General features: G+C 53.9%; 1 protein-coding gene across 12 annotated transcripts in view; it reads left to right on the plus strand.

Annotated features, from left to right (window-relative positions):
• Nucleotides 1-20,090, plus strand: part of TNS3 (tensin 3) — a 225,516-nt gene that overhangs the window by 79,759 nt on the left and 125,667 nt on the right. For 8 of the 12 annotated variants that reach the window (XM_067042998.1, XM_067042995.1, XM_059073549.2 and 5 more), the window contains one exon: nt 18,252-18,304. Coding sequence is in view for 1 of the 12 variants with exons in the window: in XM_067042993.1 (XP_066899094.1) it covers nt 7,900-7,905; nt 18,252-18,304 (59 nt within the window). In the remaining 11 variants the exon portion in view is untranslated. Of the gene's footprint in view, nt 1-7,811; nt 7,906-9,842; nt 9,938-10,078; nt 10,224-16,801; nt 17,033-18,251; nt 18,305-20,090 lie in introns of those variants that run through there. The other 4 variants (XM_067042999.1, XM_067043001.1, XM_067042993.1 and 1 more) reach the window with 3 other exon arrangements.

A 20,090-nucleotide genomic window follows, 5' to 3' on the forward strand; every position in this document is an offset into this window, starting at 1 on the left:
AAGAATGCCTACCAAATTGGATAATTGGAAGTTTGAGATAGAGGGAAAGGAATCTACTCTGATGATATTCCCTTTATTTTATTGCAGTTAGGTAACAACTACACATTTCAAGGTTTCTAGCTGTCAGATATTGATTTGTAAAGAAGTGTTGACTGCAGCTCACGGAACCTTGGTCCCTCCTGCTGGCTCCTCTCCACAGCAGGCTCTCTGTACGAATCTCATGTCCTCGTCCATAAGTGCAGGTATTTGATTGGATGCTGGTTATTCCTGCTTACAGGTCGTTCCCACCCCAATAGCAAACCTTCAGAAGCATAGACATGGAGCTGCCTGCCAACAGCAGAGTCTTAGCTGAGTGGTGGATAGACAGACGCTGTTTTCTGAAAGTCACAAACACATGTACACGTGTGCATGCGCACACGTGTTGGGTCGCACAGCTGCCCCTTCAGGGGCTGTACGTCTCATAAGAACATATTTGACCAGAATCACAATGATATTAATCTGTTTCAGGCCAACAGAGACTTGCAGATTTCCTTGCTCTTTAATCTCTCTGATCTTTAGGAAGCAGAGTAGAGAAGAGTCTCTAGAATCCTGTTGGATCAAAGCCCAAGTCTTCCACTCGGTCAAGAGAACCAAACTTAACATCTATGTTTTTGGAAAAAGCCGGGTGAGACCCAGAAATAAAAGGATAAACGATGCTGCATTCCCAGAGGTTAACCTTGAAACCAAGTCATCTAATAGCTGGGCTCCAAGTAACCTGCCTACACAGGGCTGGGTCATCTGAGGAGCCCCGTGGAGGATCACTCAAGGGGCCTGTGGAGACGGAAAGGCTCAGTTAGGACGGGAGAAGCATATGGCAAGCACACCCGGACTCGGGGGGCTGGGGCATGCCCAAGAACTAGAAATGGAGGGACAGGTGTGAGGCCAGAGCTTGTGGCACCGATCTCCACTGGAGAGGCAGGGCGTTCTAGCCCTGCGGTGCCGCTGCAGGGTCTGTGTTTGCTCGCGGAGAGCCTCACGCCCTATTTCCCCGGCTCCTGCACCCGAGTGGGGGCCCACGCTGGCCGCTCCTGTGTGTTCTCGGCAAGTAACGGATGGACAGGCGTGCCCGGGGGTTTACAGCTTGGGGGAGGAGCGAGGGGCGTTGAGGGAAAGCTGAACAACTGAGTTGAGACGCGGCCCCGGGGGCTCCTGAGGTTCCCGTGCACTGGTGATCTGGACGCCCACCAGCCCCTCCAGGGCATCTCAGAGCAGGCCGGGCTCCTGGGCTGGGTTGATGACTTCGTTACTTCATTTCTCAAGTGCCCATTTGTTGTACTTTTCTCAGTTCAGAGTCCTTCGTGAAGGTTGGGGAGCTGGACTGGCCTTCGGACAGGGGGGAGCCCACAGTGGGAATGGGAAGAACCCCCTTCCATCCCTTGCAGGAATCAGCAGGACCCAGGCGAGACTGCTCAGAGCTCAGCCGGTTCGCGTTCCGGGAAGGGGGCCCTGACCTCTGCCCGGCCTCGGGCTGCTGCCGCCGTCAGCACCTCTGCTAAACGCGGCCCTGGGCCATCGCCACAGCTGGGTGTGGGTTCCCGTGGATTTCCAGGAAGGAGGCACTTGGCTCCAGCCTTTCCTTACCCCAGGCCAAACTTGGGTCTACACTAGCTTTGATTTCACCGGTCCCTCCCTCACCTGAAATAACACCCAGGCCCCTGGCGTTTTTCACCTTTGGGGGTAGAATTGTCAGGGTTTCTGGGAAGGTGGCCCGCTGAAGAGGCTCGGGCAGCGTTTGCAGTTCCTTAGTGGGAACTCCAGGTCGGCCATCCGGAGCCTTTCCTTAAGTGTCAGTTCAGGGACCTTCTGAGAAAGAGGAACAACGCTCCGCAAATTAAGAACCCCCCCCCCCACCATAAGTCCACCCCCTTTGTAGCTGGGGTGTGAAAGCTGCTGGCCACGTGCTGTTGCTGGCCGCCAGGCCCGCCTGCGGGTGTGACGAGAAGCCTGCAGGGGACACGTGAGCTCAGGGTCAGCTTGCATCCAGGGCAGCACGGAGCCCGGCTAAGGATCAAAACCCACCCCAGCCGCAGGCGGTCACTCCGGCGACTGCTTCCCCGGGTCTGGTCCCGTCCTCGTGTCGGACGCCAGCACCCCCTGCACGTCCACCGCCAGGCGCGGCACACGCGGCGCGGCAGCTCCGCCACTCCGGCTCGGGCTGCTCGTCGCCCACGCCCATCCCCGTCCCGGGGCCCCGCGCCCAGCGCGCTGGGGTGACAGCGGTCAGCCCGCCAGGCCCTGCAGCCTCCAGCGTGACAGCTCCTCTCCCAGGGCAGGGCCTCGGGAAATGTTTTCAAGGAATGACTGGGGTGTCCCCAGGTCCGAAGGCTGGAAGTCTGCCGTGGATAAGAAAACTCAGGTTGAGTGTTGTTTCTTTTCTTTGATGACACTGGTTCCACAGCAGTCACAGGTTTTAAGTGAGGGGGGGATGCTTGGAGACAGTGGTCCTGTGTGATCGGTGGTGGAAATAGCAGTAACTATTGAAGGGGAAAAACAACTGCTTATTTTTTTAATGCCCCGGATTGGGACGAAGGAGAAGCATCATATTGCCGTAGCACTTGAATTACCTGAGTGTATTTTTACCTGCAAGAGGAGTACTCCTTAAAAAAAGCACGCAGCGGCAAACGCCCCCAAGTTTAAGTCTCTGCCCGGGAGCAATGGCAGGGGAGGCGAGTGACCCTGCCTGTCATTTTGGGGGCCCAGGGATGTGGAGTCAGATTCTTCTCCAAGTTCTGTATGCCCCGGCCCTCTCCTGGGACCCAAGGAACGTAGGGACACAGGGGCCTGTCTCCGGAACTGGGTCTGGAGAGCAGGTGTGGAGCTGAGGATAGGGGCCCCTGAGCGCAGACATTTCCCCAGTCGGCGTTGTAACAGCTGTTAGCTTTGTGACTTTGAGACATCATTTTCTGACCTATGCAGCAGACTTTTAAAAGCACTTACTTAAACAAGCAACAAAACTTTGTTAGTCACCCTTGATGGGATGTTAGGGAACCAACTTGTGAACTTTGACGGAAGAGAAGCAATCGCCATTTAACCTTCTTTTCTTGTACGAACTGTACCTCAGAGTTAAAAATAGAGGAAGGGAGGAAGCTTTATTCGGTGAGGAATTCCGGCTAACGCATGTTGAGAAAGTGATAGAGTTAGAATAGGCCATGTTTCAGACCACTAATAACTAAACAGCTGGCTCTAGGCTGTGACCTTCGGTAACCTCCTTGTTCACAAAAGGAAGCTGGTGGGGTCATGTGGGCCTCATGTGAAGGACAGGCTGTCTCTTGGCCGAGTGCCTACCAGAAATCAAACCAGAATCACACCAAGCCCAGAGCCACCCACAGCTTACAGGAAATACAGGGCCAGAGCGATCTGAAAAATATTTCCAGAGGGGTCAGCAAAATCCAGAATGGGGAAGTTCTACTGGGTGAAAATGAACCCCAGTTGTGTTCAAATACACTGCGAGAAGGGAGGGGGAACCTTAACTCCTCCAAGGAAATGAAGAGACAGATTAAATAAACATTGGTGAGGCGTGATGTGGGTCCTGACTGAGACCATCAGACTGTGGAAAAACAAAAGCAAAACAAACAGAACTTGTGAGACAGGGACACTTGAACATTGATTCCATAGTTGTGTACAAACACGATTTCATATTTGCTTTACACTAAGGAATGCATTGCTAACGAAACTGGTATTTTGTTGTGTTTTTTTAAAAAGTCTTCATTCTAAAGATACTGGAGTACTTATCAGGTGAAGTGATGTGATGTCTGGGTTTGGCTTTACAGTGATTCCGTGAGGAGCTGTGGGGACTGGAAGCTGGTGGTACCTGAAGCTCAGGCCCCTGGTCTCCACATCTCAGGGTTACTGTGCAGGATGCAGGTAGTATAGGCACAGGGCTCAGGGTGGGCTGGTGATGGAGGCCCAGTGGCCAGTAACTTTTTCATCGTATGAATCGCCCGCCATGTTTCGCGATCCGCTGTCCTGCCCACTTATCTTCCCGTACCTGCGGGCTCAGGGCTTGCCCGCCAGCCGCCAGTGTGGCCTCCTGACTAGTTGACATCTGGAAGGACACCGTGTCTGCTTGATGAAATGCTTCGCTGAAAACCTGCTGAGTTCATCAGCACACGACCCAGACGTGATACATTGTTTTCTAAAATGGCAACGTGTGCTTCATAAAGCCCTTTTAAAAACAATCATTCTAAGTGAAGTTAGTTTCAAACTAGCCAAGTGCATGCTTACTCTTCTCTTTGGGAAAATCATACATCTTCCCCCCGCCAGAGGGATTGACTTCAATATGATTTGCTCATGGCCGAGGTACAGACGTTGAGTGAGCGCAGATTTAGACTCAGTGTGACAAAGGACGTTGGAAAATTAAGAGTTAAAAATGGACTTGGACGGGGCTTCCCTTGTGGCGCAGTGGTTGAGAGGCCGCCTGCCGATGCAGGGGACGCGGGTTCGTGCCCCGGTCCGGGAAGATCCCACATGCCGCGGAGCGGCTGGGCCCGTGAGCCGTGGCCGCTGAGCCTGCGCATCCGGAGCCTGTGCTCCGCAGCGGGAGAGGCCACGGCGGTGAGAGGCCCGCGTACCGCAAAAAAAAAAAAAAAAAAAAAAATGGACTTGGAGGTGTATGAGGTGGTGAGCCCCCTGTCCTTGGGGATATTCAAGTAGAGGCTGGCAACAGTGCTGCAGTGGTCATTCCGAATGTGACTGGGAGATTGGGGGACTGAGTGAAGACGGCGGCGAGGGTGGCTTTAGCAAAGCCAACACGGTATGTGATAACAAGGTTTTAGTCCAAACCAAGCAATGCACAGATAGTTTATTTGGTCGGTGGTTCTCAAAGTGTGATCTCAGAACAACAGCAGCAGCCTAAATCTGGGAACTTAGAAACGCAAATCCTCTGGTCCCACCCCTGACCCCAGACCTCGCTTTTCCTAAGCCTGCCGAGTGACTGTGCTGCCAGCTGAAGTTTGAGCACGTGCTCTACAAGGAGGCGTCTTCCAGGGGTGCGGCCACTCTGAGCGGGCCTGGCAGGCTGTGCGAGCTGATCTGTGCATGGGGATGACTGAGGACGCTGGTTGCAGCCTCGGGGGACGGAGAGGGGGTGGGGCTGAGCTGCCTCACCGAGATCCCTTCCTCCTGGGAACAGTCTCTCACCTCCTGATGCCCTTCTCCTCTCCCTCCTGCATAGACGATGCTGGAGTCCTTTTGTCTGTGTTCTAGAACACAGAGCCAGCTTCTTCAGCGTCTCTGGCTAGAAAACGCTCCGGGCGGCTCAGTGCATGGCGTCGGAAGTCCTCAGGTGGAAACAAAGCTCTGGCAGAGACAGTGCGTGTCTTTAGAAAGGAAGCGTGGCAGCATCAACCTGTCAGCCTCCACCTTCCAAAGAGGAAGGAGAACTCCAGGGCTTAGCTTCCCAAGGAGCACAAGGCACCCTTGGTATAAAAGAATGATATCACATAAACTTACAACTATGACTGGATCAGACTGTGATTATGATTCTTTTCATAATGTTATCGTGACAAATGTGGGGACATTAGAATTGGGAAGTTTTCCAGATCGTTCTTAAGTGAATCAAAGATTGAATCATCAACAAATTTAAATAGATAAAATTACAGTCACACCTCATTGTTTGTGGATTTTATGTTTGCAGGCTTGCCTGTTTACTAAAATTTATTTGTGATCCACAAGTTAACACTCACTGTGATTCTGTGGTTGTCCAGGGATGTGTGCAGAAGGGCAAAAATTTTGCGCTGCCTGTGGGCACGTCACCAGCTGACGTTGTACAAGGTGCCTTCTTGTTTCAGCCCTCAGACTAATAGTATCCATAAACAGGTGTCCTCTTCAAGGTATATTTCTCTTAGTGCCACGTTTTTTGCATTTGTTCCTTTTTGTTGGTGATTTCTGTTTACAGTGGCTGGTGCCCAGAGGCACAAGAAGGCTGGCCAGTGTCACGGTGACTTTTTAGAACATGACAACCTTGAATGAACTACAACTGATTAGTAGAAATTTGTTTATTTATTTTTGGCTGCGTTGGGTCTTTGTTGCTCGACTGGGGCTTTCTCTAGTTGCGGCGAGCAGGGGCTACTCTTCGTCGCAGTGTGCGGGTTTCTCACTGCGGTGGCTTCTCTTGTGTGGAGCACGGGCTCTAGGCACGTGGGCTTCAGTAGCTGTGGCTCGTGGGCTCAGTAGTTGTGGCTCGTGGGCTCTAGAGCGCAGGCTCAGTAGTTGTGGCGCACGGGCTTAGTTGCTCTGTGGCGTGGCACGTGGGATCTTCCCGGACCAGGGCTCGAACCTGTGTCCCCTGCATTGGCGGGCAGATTCTTAACCACTGTGCCACCAGGGGAGTCCCCTTATTGATTAGGGGTCCTCAGACCTTTTCCCCTGACTTGCCCATCAGAAAGAAGAGACCCTAGCCCACTTCCCGGCTGCCTCCCCTCGAACCTGCAGTGGGCAGTTCTCATACAAACCTGAGAGGCGGGCAGGAGGAGAGGCCAAGCTGGGAGGAATCCGCGGTGCAGGGCTGCGTGGTCTTGGCTTCTGGGGTGCTAGGGTACGGGAACTTGGCGGCCCACCGTGGTGAGAGCTGAGAACCTCTTATACATTTGGCACAAACAGGTTTGTGAGCAGACGTGGTGGCCTCTGGGCTGAGGTCCAGCGTTGCTTCTCACTGGCTGGGTGACCTGGGGCACGTGGTCCTCAGCTCCCTTTTGGCAAAGTGGGGATGGTAAGGGTTCCCGGCTCAGGGGGCCGCCATATGGGTCATGAGAGATAGTGCAAGGAAGACACAAAGATAGGTCTGGGCTCGAATAGGGTCTGGGATATGTGGCTTTAACCATTCCTCTTCTCTGTATAATAACAGTAATGAGGAGGATTGTCACATGCCATCGATTTGCTTTCACATTCAGTCAAACCTGTCATTAAAAATGATCAGAGTGTGTAGGTGGTTCCCGTATTGACCTGTCAGTTAACCCACAGAATCCTGACCGTGACTCACTTTAGTATTTAATGGTGTCGCCGTGTGTCTTTGGTGTATTGATGGCCCTGTCTTTGAGTCCAGTCCAGTGGCTGAGGCTCCCCTGTCCTGTTTTTGCATAGCGCACACCCACAAGGAGTCCTCTAAACTTCCCTCCAAGTGTTATGAAAGCTTAAGGAGACTTAGGAGATGATCTGACCACATCAGTCCTCCGGATTTGCCCTGGGTTTTACACAACCTGGTTAGGTCGAGAGCTCTGATGACTGTGCGTTTCCGGAGATGTGCACACCCACCTGTGTTTGTGGGGACCGAGCCGGCCTAAGACAGAAACTGGAGCCCCTCAGCTCGGGGCCTCCATTGCGTCTGGCCTGGAAGGAGACCCCACGTGGTTTCCTCCAGAGCGGACCCCTCCCCCGCCGGCTATCCTTCCAGGGACAGGGCAGTGAGAGCCTCCCACAACCCTCCCCGTGGTCCTCTATGGGAAGAAATGAAATGCCCTTGTTACGGAGTAACTGATACAAAATAAAAGAATGCCTGTTTAGATGTAATTATAAAATGGGCCTACATGAATCTCCCTCTCAATTTAAGGAACATATCCGACCATTTCATAAAATGAGATCCACCGGACAGCCTCCAGGGTAGACAGCTGGGGAGGGGAGGGCGGTGCCCACGTGGGGGATGGGGCCCTGGTTCTCGGCCGCTCCTGGCCCAGCACTGGCTGTGTCCTTCCTCTTGTAGCTCCGGGTGTCCAGTGAGCAAGTTGCGTCCAGCCTCAGACAGGTTGGGCCACCTGTTCAGCCATGGTTTTCCCCACGGTCTGACGTGTGTCCAGCCACCACCTCCTTTTTCCTTTTGGCCTCCTGGAAACTCGGAGCCCAAGGAGCGTGACAGTTCAGGAGCTAATGGAGGTATTCTGGCGCCTGCTGCTTCTTTCCCGGTCCAGCCATGCTCTTTGACTTTGTGTGTTTGTTTCTTGGTTTTGTGCTCATGAAAAAGGACAGAAGGAGGGCAGGCGGGTGGGTGGGCACGCACCTGTTAGGTTCTGGGACACCTGCCTTCCCAGGAACCCCAGCAAGTTTCCTGGGGGGACTTCGGAGGATGAGGAGCAGCGCTGGACCTGCCCTTGCTGCACCCCGGGGCGTTGGGACTCGGCAGTGCCAGCAGGACACAGCCCCCTGCTCTGCGTGGTCCTTCCCGGTCCCTCTCCGGTGCCTGCAGGGCCCTGGCAGGCAGTCCTCAGCCGGAGCCCGCGTCCCTGCCCTGAGCGCAGGCCTACGTGCCGTCTCTGAGCCCTCCGCTCCCCTGTGGGGCCGGGGCCCCTGGCTCCTGTGCTGCAGCCCCGAGACTGCTCTGCCAGCCGCCCCTCCTGTCAGCACTCCTCCGCCTGCATCAGGCCAGTGGCAGGGAGGGAGCAAGGCGCGAGCTTGCAGAAGCTGGCCGGGCCCCTCTGCAGCACAGTGAGTTCCTCCCCAGAGGGATCCGCAGGGCCTCCGCTTGCACTTGGCACCGAGTCTGTCCCTGGCGTCTCTCCTCTGTTTGCCCCTGTCCTCGCTTGGTGGCGATTGGGCAGTGAAAGTTACATGGAGCACCGAGCCCTGACCCTGGCCCCCGCCCTCTGCTTCCTGGGGGCGGCCACTGCCCGAGCTGAGGACCTGTGCCCACCGACCGCTCTGGGGACATCCGACTTGATTGTGAAAGCTCTGTCTCCACCCTCCTGCCCTGGGGACGCCTCCCTCCCTTCCTTCATCAGCCTCGGGGTTCCATATGGTTCAGACCAGCCTACGCAGCTCAGAATTCTGAGTATTTGGTGACCAGTAAGCACAGATATAATCTCAGCGTGAACAAAACCTTGCTTCTCATAGCGGAGCTTGGGGGTTACCTCAGTTTCCTAACTTAAGAGGGGTGTGTATTTTCCAGTAATTCATCGTAATCGCTGCTCACCTGTAGGAGCATTAAGAAGAGAATTCTTAAGGTGGGCGGTCCTGATAATGAATTTGTTTTTTTTTCTGGTATTCTCGTTCTGGAAGGGAACGGTGTCCTGCTGGCTGTCTGACTTTGGGAAGATTTCTTTCCCAGAGTCTTATTTCTCTGAATGGCGCTGCGGTCCTGGGTGGTTACTGTGTTTGGTGTGGGCTTGGGGGGAAGTTGCGTTTCAGGGGCCAATCCCTGCCTGGTGCCCCAATACAAGGATTGAGTGCAAAGCTGATATTTATTTAGCACTTATTACCTACTAGGTTTAGCTCTGCACGTGTTTCCTTATTTAATACTCCCAATACCTCCACTTTCCAGATGAGAAAACTGAGTAACAGAGAGGTAATTTCTGAAGGTCAGACAGCTGGGGCCTCACCTAGGCGTTAGGATTCCAAAGCAGGTGCACATCACCCCTGCCCCCTGCCATCTGGGCGGTGAGTGAATGAATGAATGAGTGAACAAATGAATGCCTTTAAACTGGATGTGGGTAGCTGTTGCTTTTCAATTTTTTTTTTTTTTTTTTTTTTTTTTTTTTGTGGCTCTGCCCTGCAGCAAGAGGGATCTTAGTTCCCTGACCCAGGATCGAACCCATACCCCCTGCAGTGGAAGCATGGAGTCTTAACCACTGGACCACCAGGGAGGTCCCTCAAAAAGTTTTTAAATGTATTTTTAACTCCATTTTCCTGGAGAAACAGACACAGAATGTACAGAGATGTTTCAGCTGATCTCCTTAATGGAGCCTCCTCCCCAGTCCCCAGGCTGGCGGTGACATTTGTGCACTGCCACCAAGCCCTGTGCTTCCTTGTGAATCTGGCTCTGGTTATGCAACGTGCCTTTGGTTCCTTTTTATAAGACGTTTCACAATGCAAGTTTCAGGGCTGGTCAGCGTGACTGGGGGCAGCACACAGGTCCGGCAACTCTGGGGAAGCTGGCATCCTTGATGTGTCCTCAGGCCCTGCCAAGTTCCCGGTATGGCATTCACTAAAGGTCTTTCTTTCTTTGCTCTTCACCCGAAAGCCAGAGGGGGCGAGGGGGGCGTGGGAAGCAGGGGTGCAGCCTTCGTCTGCTCCAGCCCAGGGATTCCAGTGCCACCCTTCACCCCGTCAGCAGGAGCGGGGAGTGAGCTGGTGAGAGCTGCGGCCAGCTCCCCGCCGTGGTCGGCAGTGTGCCTGGAGAGGAAGGCCTTCGCTCCGGTTCCTCGTCTTGCGGGGATCTCGTCAGACGCTTCCACGGGGTGATCTGGAGGATCCTGTGGGTGAGAACGTGCGTCACCGTGGCCAGTACCTGGGTGGGCACAGCATAAGAGTCCCACCCAGCCGGCGAGCAGAACCCACATTTGACGGTCTGTGGGGACAGGCTGTACTTTATGGTCACTGGGTTGTCTGAAGTTGGTGCTTCAGCACCTGGCTGTTCAATGGAAAATTTCTTCCTAATAAACAGCCACGGCCTTTTCACTGATTCCATATGTTATAACCTTGTGGCGGTGTAGAGAGTTGCTACTCTTCAGCTGCTATTGTTTTAGATGATGAGTCTGTTTAAGCCACTTAAATAGTAAATGTACCCCATTTATTTTTGTTATCCTAAAAATAAAGCTAGCTAGATATTCGTTACTGAAATGTAAAACAGTATCCCCCTGCCTCTCAAAATGGCCAGATCACCCCTCTGACTCTTTGAAATTAGTGCTTGCTTTATTCCTTCTCTCATCCTGCAGACCTCTGTGTTTTGCTGCCTGCTGCCTTCAGGACACCACTCCCAGGGCTGAGCTGCATCTGGGAGCCAGCAGCCAGTGCCTCTGCTGTGTCTTCAAGGGGGGAATGTAGAGCTTAGACAAGAATTCACACGCTGGCTATTTCTGTGCGGTTGAGGTCAGTGCGGTCGAGAAGACCAAGGTAGACAGGACATGCATACGGGGCCCCCTTGCTGGGGAGATGACATCTGAGCTGAGAGCTGCAGGTGGGGCTTGAATAAGTGGGAACAGAGCATGTGCAAAAGCCCTGGGGCAGGAGGGAGCGAATGTGTCAGGAGAACTGAAAGGAGGGCTGCGAGGTGAGGATGGAGAATGAGGGAGACTCCATGAGGTGGGCTGCTGGGTCGGGGCTCACCCAGGGCTTCCTGAGCCAGGCCAGTCCCCACCCTTCACCCTGTGGCAAGGGGACATGAGAACACCGCGTTAGCATCAACCCCTGCAAACAGAGTCTTGATTTGTCCACCGTGTGTGTGTGTGTGTGTGTGTGTGTGTGTGTGTGTGTGTGTGTGTCTTAAGTGTGCTTGCGACAGAGATGGGTGCTGCTGTGTCTTCACGGGGAAGTGTCCGTGGCCTCTGCTCCTCTGCCGACATGCGTTCACTGACCACTGAGTGGTTCTCGTTAAGGCACTGCTTTCTCCGTTCTCATTTTCCTTTCACCCCATTTCACGCTTTCCCAGAAAACACATGAGAACATGTCACTGTAAATGCTAATAAGGCATTTACTCTGTGCTGGGCCCTGTTCTGGGTCTGTGACAGGCCTTTGCTGCTTTAACTCCACAACAACCTTGCAGAGGAGGTTGCTGCAGTTATTAGCCCATTTTATGGGTAAGGAGCACGAGGCACAGAGATGGTGTGCTGCCTGCTCAAGGTCACACAGCTGGAGCATTCAGGGTTCTGTTACCTGTCCTTAGAGGCCTTCATCTGAAGGAGAGCAGGGCCTGGTAATGCAGGGACAGCCTGTGTGGCTAGCCCTGGCCTTGGGTCAGCTGGCTGTCCCTGTGTGGCCCTGCGTTCGCAGCCGCCAGGGCTGGAAGGGACTCCGGGAGATGCCCGGAGGGTGGCCGCGCTGAGGAGTGCGGGCGTGGCCCTAGCCCAGGCCGCACTGCTTACCTGCTGTGTAGTGGGCCTTGCTCCGAATGTCTTCCCCTCCTCTTTCCTGCCCTTTGCGTTGGAGGGTGACGGGGCACACGGCCTATAGCAGCTGTTGTCTCTGCACCCCGAATCCGACCCCTCACATAAGCCTTTCAGGTTGTCCCCTAGGCTCTGCTGGCGCCCTTGGCGATGCGGCATGGGCGCTGTGTCATTGCTGCTTTGGATCTGTTAAGCACCACTTTTCGGAGAAGCCTATAGGAAGCCAGTGATCCACCTCTCGTGGATGATTATTGGAGACACGGAGCCTGGAGTCCTTTGGCCTGGACACGGTTGCTGGCTGTGACCGCAGCACCCTCCTCCAAAGCCTTCGACGGCACATTTTGCATCCAGAGTGAGGTCTTCAGGGGGTTTGTTTCCTGCCATGCATCGACTACATCTTTTCCTTAAAAAGGTATAAGATACAAGGGCCCCTAGTAATTCTTAGCATCCTGTCAGGGTAGCAGAGGTTCGGGTGTCGATCTGAGGTGGTGCAGGGTGTTTGAACCAAGTAAGGCCTCAGGTCAGCTGGGGGCTCAGGGGCTCGGAGCCCCACCTGCCCTGGGGAGCCGGTGGCTCCTGGGAGGTGGTGTGGCCCAGTGGATGAGGATCCCGCCTCCCCCTCCGGCCCATACACCACGCACGTCTGTGAGCGCAGGGGACCACCTGCCCGCCGGGCACGGTGGGTGCCTGTCTTTACTGAGCCCGGGCGGGGCCTCAGGGGGTGTGCGCCCAGGGAGCAGTAGCCCTCCCACTCTGGACATGCGCTTTGGCCTTCATCCCCAGCGAGCTTCCAGTGGCCTTTTCACTCCGGTGGTCCCCACCAGGACCCCACTGTTCTCTCCCTCTGCTGTTTGGAGGTACGTGGCTGTCCCGCATCTGCTCCCAAACGGTGGAGTGCCTGTCTGAACCCCAGCCTTCCTTCCAGCCGTCTGCCCTCTTAGAAAGGCAGAGTTACCAGTGGCAAAGCATTTCTCTCCCAGCGATACTTGGGCCAGTGTCACCAAGTGTTCTGGACTGAGCTACCCCTGGTCTTGGCGAATGGTGCACCAGTCTCTGTTCTCTCTTTTTTTAATAAAAAAAAAAAGTTATTTGTTTAATTAATTTATTTATTTTTGGCTGCATTGGGTCTTCGTTGCTGCACGCGGGCTTTCTCTAGTTGCGGCGAGCGGGGGCTGCTCTTCATTGCGGTGCGCGGGCTTCTCACCGCGGTGGCTTCTCTTGTTGCGGAGCACGGGCTCTAGGCGCGCGGGCTCGGTAGTTGTGGCGCACGGGCTTAGTTGCTCCGCGGCGTGTGGGATCTTCCCAGACCAGGGCTCGAACCCGTGTCCGCTGCATCGGCAGGCGGATTCTTAACCACTGCGCCACCAGGGAAGCCCTCTCTGTTCTCTTTTAATAAAAGAAGTTTGTGTCGGCGTGCAAATGTCGTGGTGGTCACTGTGCTCTCTTGAAAGATGGCCACATGACTGCAAAATTGCTATTGCTACGTCTATTTCAAATATAAAAATTACCCCATTAGGAAAATAAATGAGTTTTAATAATTTGAAAAATATGTTAAACAAGAGAGCCCCCGGGCAGGTCATCTAATTCTTTATCTGGTGGATGGCTCACTCCTCTCCGTTTCGGATCCGTGGACTCGGGGTTTGCAGGGCTGCGCCAGACCTTCTAAGCGCTGGATCCAAAGCTGTCGTTTTATCAGGGAGGCCAGTGACTTCATTGGGGTCCCAGGACTACATAGTGTCTCAGCAGATGAGCTTTGGGCCTCAAGCAGCACCTTTAAGGAGAAGCAGCCCCTGGAGCAGCCCAGGCTTTGTGGGTTACCTTTCGTATGTTTAACCTTTAGCACGGATTCCACCTGTGTCTCGTCCCTTTGCCCTTATTCTTCTTGGCACGTTTAGGAGTTGAGAGCAGTGCTAAGCGTGTGCCAAAGGGGACACAGGTGAAGGAGGCTGGGCAGGGCAGAGGCAGGTGGGAACGGTGCTGCATCGCCCTGGAGGCCAGGAGGAACACGGGAGGTGCTGTGCTGCTATCACCCGGGGCGCTGGCACAGGTCTTCGGAGAGCGGTGGTGGCCTGCAGCCCTCAGCCGCCGAAGGCCCCCCAGGAAGGCTGGCGGACAGCTCTCTTCTTACAAAACAGCAAGAGAAAAGGCGTTTGCAGCCCAGATCTGGGGGCCAGGGGTCTACAAGTAGAGGGGCTTCTTTAGACTTCCGCGAGCTCAGGATGCAGGGTTTCTTATGAGCAAGGGGCTGTCTTCAAGAAACTTTTGTACGTTGGTTCTCGGTTATTCTTAAGGCATGAAATATACTGTGGCGATAAAGGGAAACTTTGGCTTTTTAGCCCCAAAAGTAGATACATTCTTTGCTTCCAGGTAAAGACTCACAGAGACATCACATGTCACCTTCCTGACAAGCACGGTGTTTGGGCATGGCCAGGCCCCTTCCACTGGGCGCGGGCCGTGCCCCTCGCTCTCTGCTCACGGCAGAGCTCCCCGGGCAGCCGAGGGGCTTCTATCCAGTGTATCCGGGGTCCCGTCCCCTGCGTATCATCTGCCTGGTTCCAAATACAGCCCCAGAATGAAGTTTTCTCCCGTTGCAGGATTTCATGCACATCAAATCTCAGAAACTGGCTTAGAAGTGGTGACTTGCTCACGGTTTCTCTATCCTCTTAGGCGTAGGGCTAGACTAGCCCCCCAGGGAAAAGCTCCTCTAACTTCACTGATTCCAGTCTGACCCAGGGATGGGCTGTGGACTGCCGGGGGCCTGGAGAGCGAAAGAGTCCAGTATTTTGGGGTCAGAAGTTGCTACTGCTTCTTAACTGTGTGATTCTAGACACCTAATAGTGCTTCTGAATGCTTTTTCCCAAACCGTGAAGTGAGGATAATCACATCTCCGTCCTGGGGTTCCTGCTGGGAGCCAGGTGGCCGACCACGAGAGGGTCTACTTCGTGACCTCGGTCACCTGTGGCCTCTTACAGGACAGTGCCAGTGGAGGAACACTGCTGCCTTCCGTAGTGAACCCCGGGGGGCTGCGTGCTCCATGGACCCGGGCCCTGTCGCCCCAGGCACGGCTGGCTGCTGTGGGGTGCGAGGAGAGGAGGCGGGGGCTTTCTCTCCAGCCTCTCGGGGGCCCTGACCCGCCGGAGGGCCTCCCTTCTCACCCTAGAGACCCCCTCCTCTCTCTCCCCCTCCCGCGCCTGTTCTGGCTGCGCTGGCTCCCTTGCTGGTCCCTGAGAGGCAGACAGTCCCACCGCAGGGCCTTGGCACTGGCCACGCCCCCCTGGGTGGCATCCCCTCCGTGTGACGTCTCTCAGCCCACCCCCACGCTGGGCCTCCGTAGTGCCCTCCTCCCCGCGCGCCCCTCAGCGGCAGGCTGGGGGTGGAGTTAGGTGACAGGGGCAGGTCCTGGAGAGCATAGAGGGCCTGCCTTCAAGGAGTTCCTTCCTTACTGACAAATTTACGCTTCTGGATGGTGTCAGATTGTCCTAAATGGGTGTGTGTTACTTCAGTGTAAGGTGGCAAAGGCCACAGCTCAGGCTGCAGGTGAGACTGGGCACTGCTTGGAGGGTAGGCCGGGGCCTGGCCTTCTGATTGTATCGCTTGTACGTATGTATGTCTTTGTTTAATTATCTTTCATGCGTGTATGTGTGTATGTATGTTTCTATCATCTATCTATCTACGTAACCCTATCATGTATCTGTCACCTTTCCAATCTATTTATCTACCTGTCTACCGTCTGGCTATGTATTTATCATCTATCTAGCTTACATCCATCATGCAAAGGGAGGTGGAGCTCAGGACTTGCTGGGGGTGAGGGCTGGCTCGGACCCTCTGTGAAGCTGCTGAGCCCGGAGGCTGCTGCGGGGAGTGTGGGTGCTACCCTTCCAGGCCCACCCTCACTGCCTTCTTGGGGCCTGGTGTTTCCCGAGGCCCGGAAGCTGCCCAGCTCTGTGCCTTCTGGAGCAGGAAGTATCTCACGCTCCTGTGCGAATTCTGGGGGAGTTACAGAGCAAAACGAAAACGGTTCTCTTGAACCTTCAAGTCAAACCAGGAGAGAGTATGGAAGGATGGGGCTTTTGGGGGAGTCTCTGTGGCCCCCTTGAAACTCAGCTTCTGTGTGTCGGGAAGGACAAGGGAAGTTCCCGCTCCGGCTAAGCGGCGAGGAGGGGGCGGCCTGGTGGAGGGCAGCTTGGCCTGGTCACGTCAGTGCTTGGACGTCAGCAGGCGGGGCTGGTCCCCAGGGCCCCCGTGGCCTTCCCTCCCTTCAGGGTGTTGTCTCCTCTCTTGCTTTGCTTTGTCACATGTGTTCACACGGACCGGAGTTTGCAGAGTGAAAATGCAGAGAAGTTTGCAAGTATCGGAAGACAGAATCAATCCCTTTGTGCTGGTTGATAGTTGAGAGCAGTGGTCTCCAGTCAGCTTGCAGTACTCACCCCCGGCGCTGAGACCGACTTACGTTTAATTGTAATGGAGTGTAAGAGGATGCAGTACATTGTGTTCATTTATCTATAAATTATGTACGTGTCTCATATCGCAGATATGGTGCGTGCATTCCTTACACACACCCACAGGATAAAACAAAATGGAAACCGTTGCATGAATTGAAGGACCGGTGCACGGCGCCGTGTTCCGTGTGTCTGCCGCCGGGGAGACACAGTGGCTCTCAGACACGGTGATGAGTGCAGCCACCTGGTTAGCTTAAAACCAGCTTCAAGCCGGCTGGTTGGGATTCTGATGCTCTGCCGAGACTGACAACCGAGTCCTAAGGGAGGTGAGGTCCTTGGGAGGAAGGACAGGCTGCATGGCCCTGTGGTCAGGTCCTGTGACCTGGCCATAGTGAGGGTGGGGTCGCTCTCGGGCCCCTGCAGCCGCAGTGCAGCGACCCTGGTGGGCCGGGAATGTTCCTGTCCCAAGATGCTCAGCGTCTACCCTTGGCGGCTTCCTCGTTGTTTGCCTTCCAGGAGGGCGTCTGAGTTCTGTGACTGTGGCCGTGAGGCCTGAGTGCCACACCAGGAGCTGGAACTTCATCTGAGCTGACCCTGGAGCCATTGCACTTTCTCTCTCCAGTTACAGAAGTAAGCTATGCTCTAAGCAGAAAAGGAAAAAAAATCACACAGAAGAAAAAATGTAATGGGACCTTCCAGAAGCAAACTTCTGCCCCGTCAGCCTGCACTCTGGCCACACATTTCCAGGTGTGCATGTATAGGAGTGAGTGGGTCTGTGTGGGAATCATATACTCTGCACCGGGGAGCGGCCATGTGGCTGGCTGTGGTCGTCAGTGCTGTTGCTGTCATAGGTCACGGCCTCGCTGCAGGCCCCCACGTGTGTCGCCGCCGTCTGCAGGGTAGCGTGGTTTATCTAATGTAACTGAGGCGCGTGGTTGACCTCTTAGGCTGTTGTCTGTTTTTTGCTGTTACACACGTCGCGGCGCAGTGAGCGCCCCGTCCATAGAGACTCACGGACTTTTCCAGTAATTTCCTCAGTGTCATTCCTCACATTGCTAAGTCACATGCTTCAGACCTTTTAAGGGCTTTTTATATTTATGGACAAGCTGTTTTCTAAAATGCTGAATCAGTTTACATTTCACCAATACTTAAAAAATATATTTGATGCAGCGGGCAGGGAGGAGCTCACAGAAGGCAGTAGAGGAATCGAGAGGAAGGCATTCGGGGAGATGAGGCGGCGACATCAGGGCTCTCCTCCCCCTCTGCCATCTTCGACAAGACCTCACACCTCTCGGAGCCTCGGTTTCCCTGCTTCTGAAATGTGGGGATAATTCCTTCTCACAAAGTTGCTGGATGCATCTCCTGAAAGAGTGTATATATAGCCTTAGAGTATAACATAACCCTTACAACACACACACACACACACACACACACACACACAGGGAAGGGTTATGTAAACTGTAAAGTAATTATAACCTGAGTTTTTTTATTTTTTTCCTGTTGGATAAGCTTTTTTAAAAAAAGAGTGGAAAAAATTGAGAATTCTCTCAAAGTCATTAACTGGTTCTTTCAAGTAAATGTAAATACTAACAATAATGATGGTAATAATGGCCGATGTTGACTCAGCGTCTCCTGTATACCAGGGCACGCAGGACAAGCGTTTACATGTGCTGCGACCGCTTACCTTGCCCTGACGGGGGATTGTTGCGCTGTCCCACGCGGGAAGCCATCCTGCTGATGGTTAATGGAATTGTGTCACTTGGGATCTGGAGTCTTAGGGCTGAGATGACCTGATAAGCTGTCGACCCTCCCGGGTGATAAGATGAGTTGGTAGTTCCAGGGTCTGACTTACCATTTATGATTAAACAGAGGATCGGGCTCCTATCCTTCCCTCTCGGTGAGGTTTGCAGTGTGCAGGCTGGCAGGACAGGGGACTTGAGAATGACCCTTGTTTTGTCATTTGCAGACTCCGGGGGCATCCTCACCACCTGCTTCTCTGTGCTGTGAAAAACCATCCAGGTGAGTGTCCATAACCGAAGCTCCTTCGTGTGTCTCCGGCCTTGGGTCAGATCTCACAGAGGAAGCCTGGGCATGGTGTTATTATATTCTGTAGTAATCTTAATGTCGTTTTCATGCCCAAAGGTGACACGTATCATGTTTCTGTCTCTTTCTGGATGTAATCTCCCAGCATTAGAAACGCTGGTTGTGGAAACATTCAATAAGTAATTGTGTAGCCATGATTTGATTGTGAAACGTAACATTGGGGGGAGTTCCAGAATTGACTCTATCATCACATGGAATTGAGCTCTTTATTTTTTTATACCAGTGTCAAAAATATGTGATTTAGGGCTTCCCTGGTGGCGCAGTGGTTGAGAGTCCGCCTGCCGATGCAGGGGACACGGGTTCGTGCCCTAGTCCGGGAAGATCCCACATGCCGCGGAGCAACTAAGCCCGTGAGCCATGGCCGCTGGGCCTGCGCGTCCGGAGCCTGTGCTCCGCAACGGCAGAGGCCACGACAGTGAGAGGCCCGCATACCGCAAAAAAAAAAAAAAAAAAAAAATATGTGATTTGATTTTTTTTAAAGTAAACAAAACTCTTTTAGATTCATGTCTGATGCATAAGGTAGAGGAAAAAAAAATCTTGGTGATTGTTTGAATTCGAATAAACCAATTAAAAAATACATTTATGATACTGGGTATTTGAAGATATTGTTTCTTTTAGGCGTGATAATGGCATTGTAGATATTTCTAAAAATACCTTTGTCTTTTAGAAATAAATGCAAAAATATTTATAATTGAAATGACATATAATATCTGGGATTTCTTCAGTGCAATCACAGTGGTGGGGAGGTAGCAGGGAGTATGGATGGAAAACGGTTGGCCCTGTGCCAGTTTTGAAGTTGGATGATCGGGTGCCTGGAAGTTTGTTAAAAACCATTTGAGGTATTTTTAAAATTTTTTCACAATTAGGTGAGAAACACATGTAACAAGAGTAGTAAACAAACAGCAACTACAAACCCCTAAAGCTGGTGGCGGGCAATCTGACGGACTAAAACCGCTCTCCCGTGACTATCCCGCACCCTTCTGTAGTTTCACTGTGGGCTGTCACTGTCTTGGGGTCGACCCTGGCACCTCTCCACTGGATGTTTTACCTTCCGTCCCTGACACCACCCGCAGTCCTAGGGCCCTCTCCCGGGAGGGGCTCTGGGGCCCGTGGTCCCCAGAGCACCGTCCTAGTGATGAGGGAAGCAGAGCCTGGATGCTGCATGCAGGAAGCATTATCCTGGGCTCCCCGGGCTCCGGGCTCTCCCCACACCAGCAGCCCTCCCCTCTGCTGGCTTCATTGCTTGGCATTTTTACCCTCCTCCGGGCTCCATCCTCCCATACCTGGTGCCTGCCCTCGTCCGCATGCCCTGGGTTTAACCCACGTGCGGTCTCAGCAGAGCCCGCGCGCAGCCCTTCCCAGAGACGCTAGCGCTTGCCTCCCAGCTGCTGAGACTCCCTCCCAGCTTGTCCCCGCTGCAGGGCAGGCCAGCCTCCTGCCTGGGCCCACGGGCCCTCCCCACCTGCCCCAGGATGCTACGTGCAGACGTGACAAGTCACTTGCAGGTGTCTCCCAGTCTTGGCCTCTGCTCTGCCACCCCCGTCTAATGGGCTTCTCCCCTGCTGCCTACTCCTGACCTGATACCCAGAGCAAGGAAGGCTCCTCCCTCCAGGGTCCAGGCTCTCCGAACCGACGCCCGCCCACTGAGGCCCTCCCTCTGCAGGCTTTCCATCAGGCCTGCTGCTGTGCCACGAGCCTCTCT

This window comes from Kogia breviceps, chromosome 9 (assembly GCF_026419965.1).
Source record: "Kogia breviceps isolate mKogBre1 chromosome 9, mKogBre1 haplotype 1, whole genome shotgun sequence".
Lineage (NCBI taxonomy): Eukaryota > Metazoa > Chordata > Mammalia > Artiodactyla > Physeteridae > Kogia > Kogia breviceps.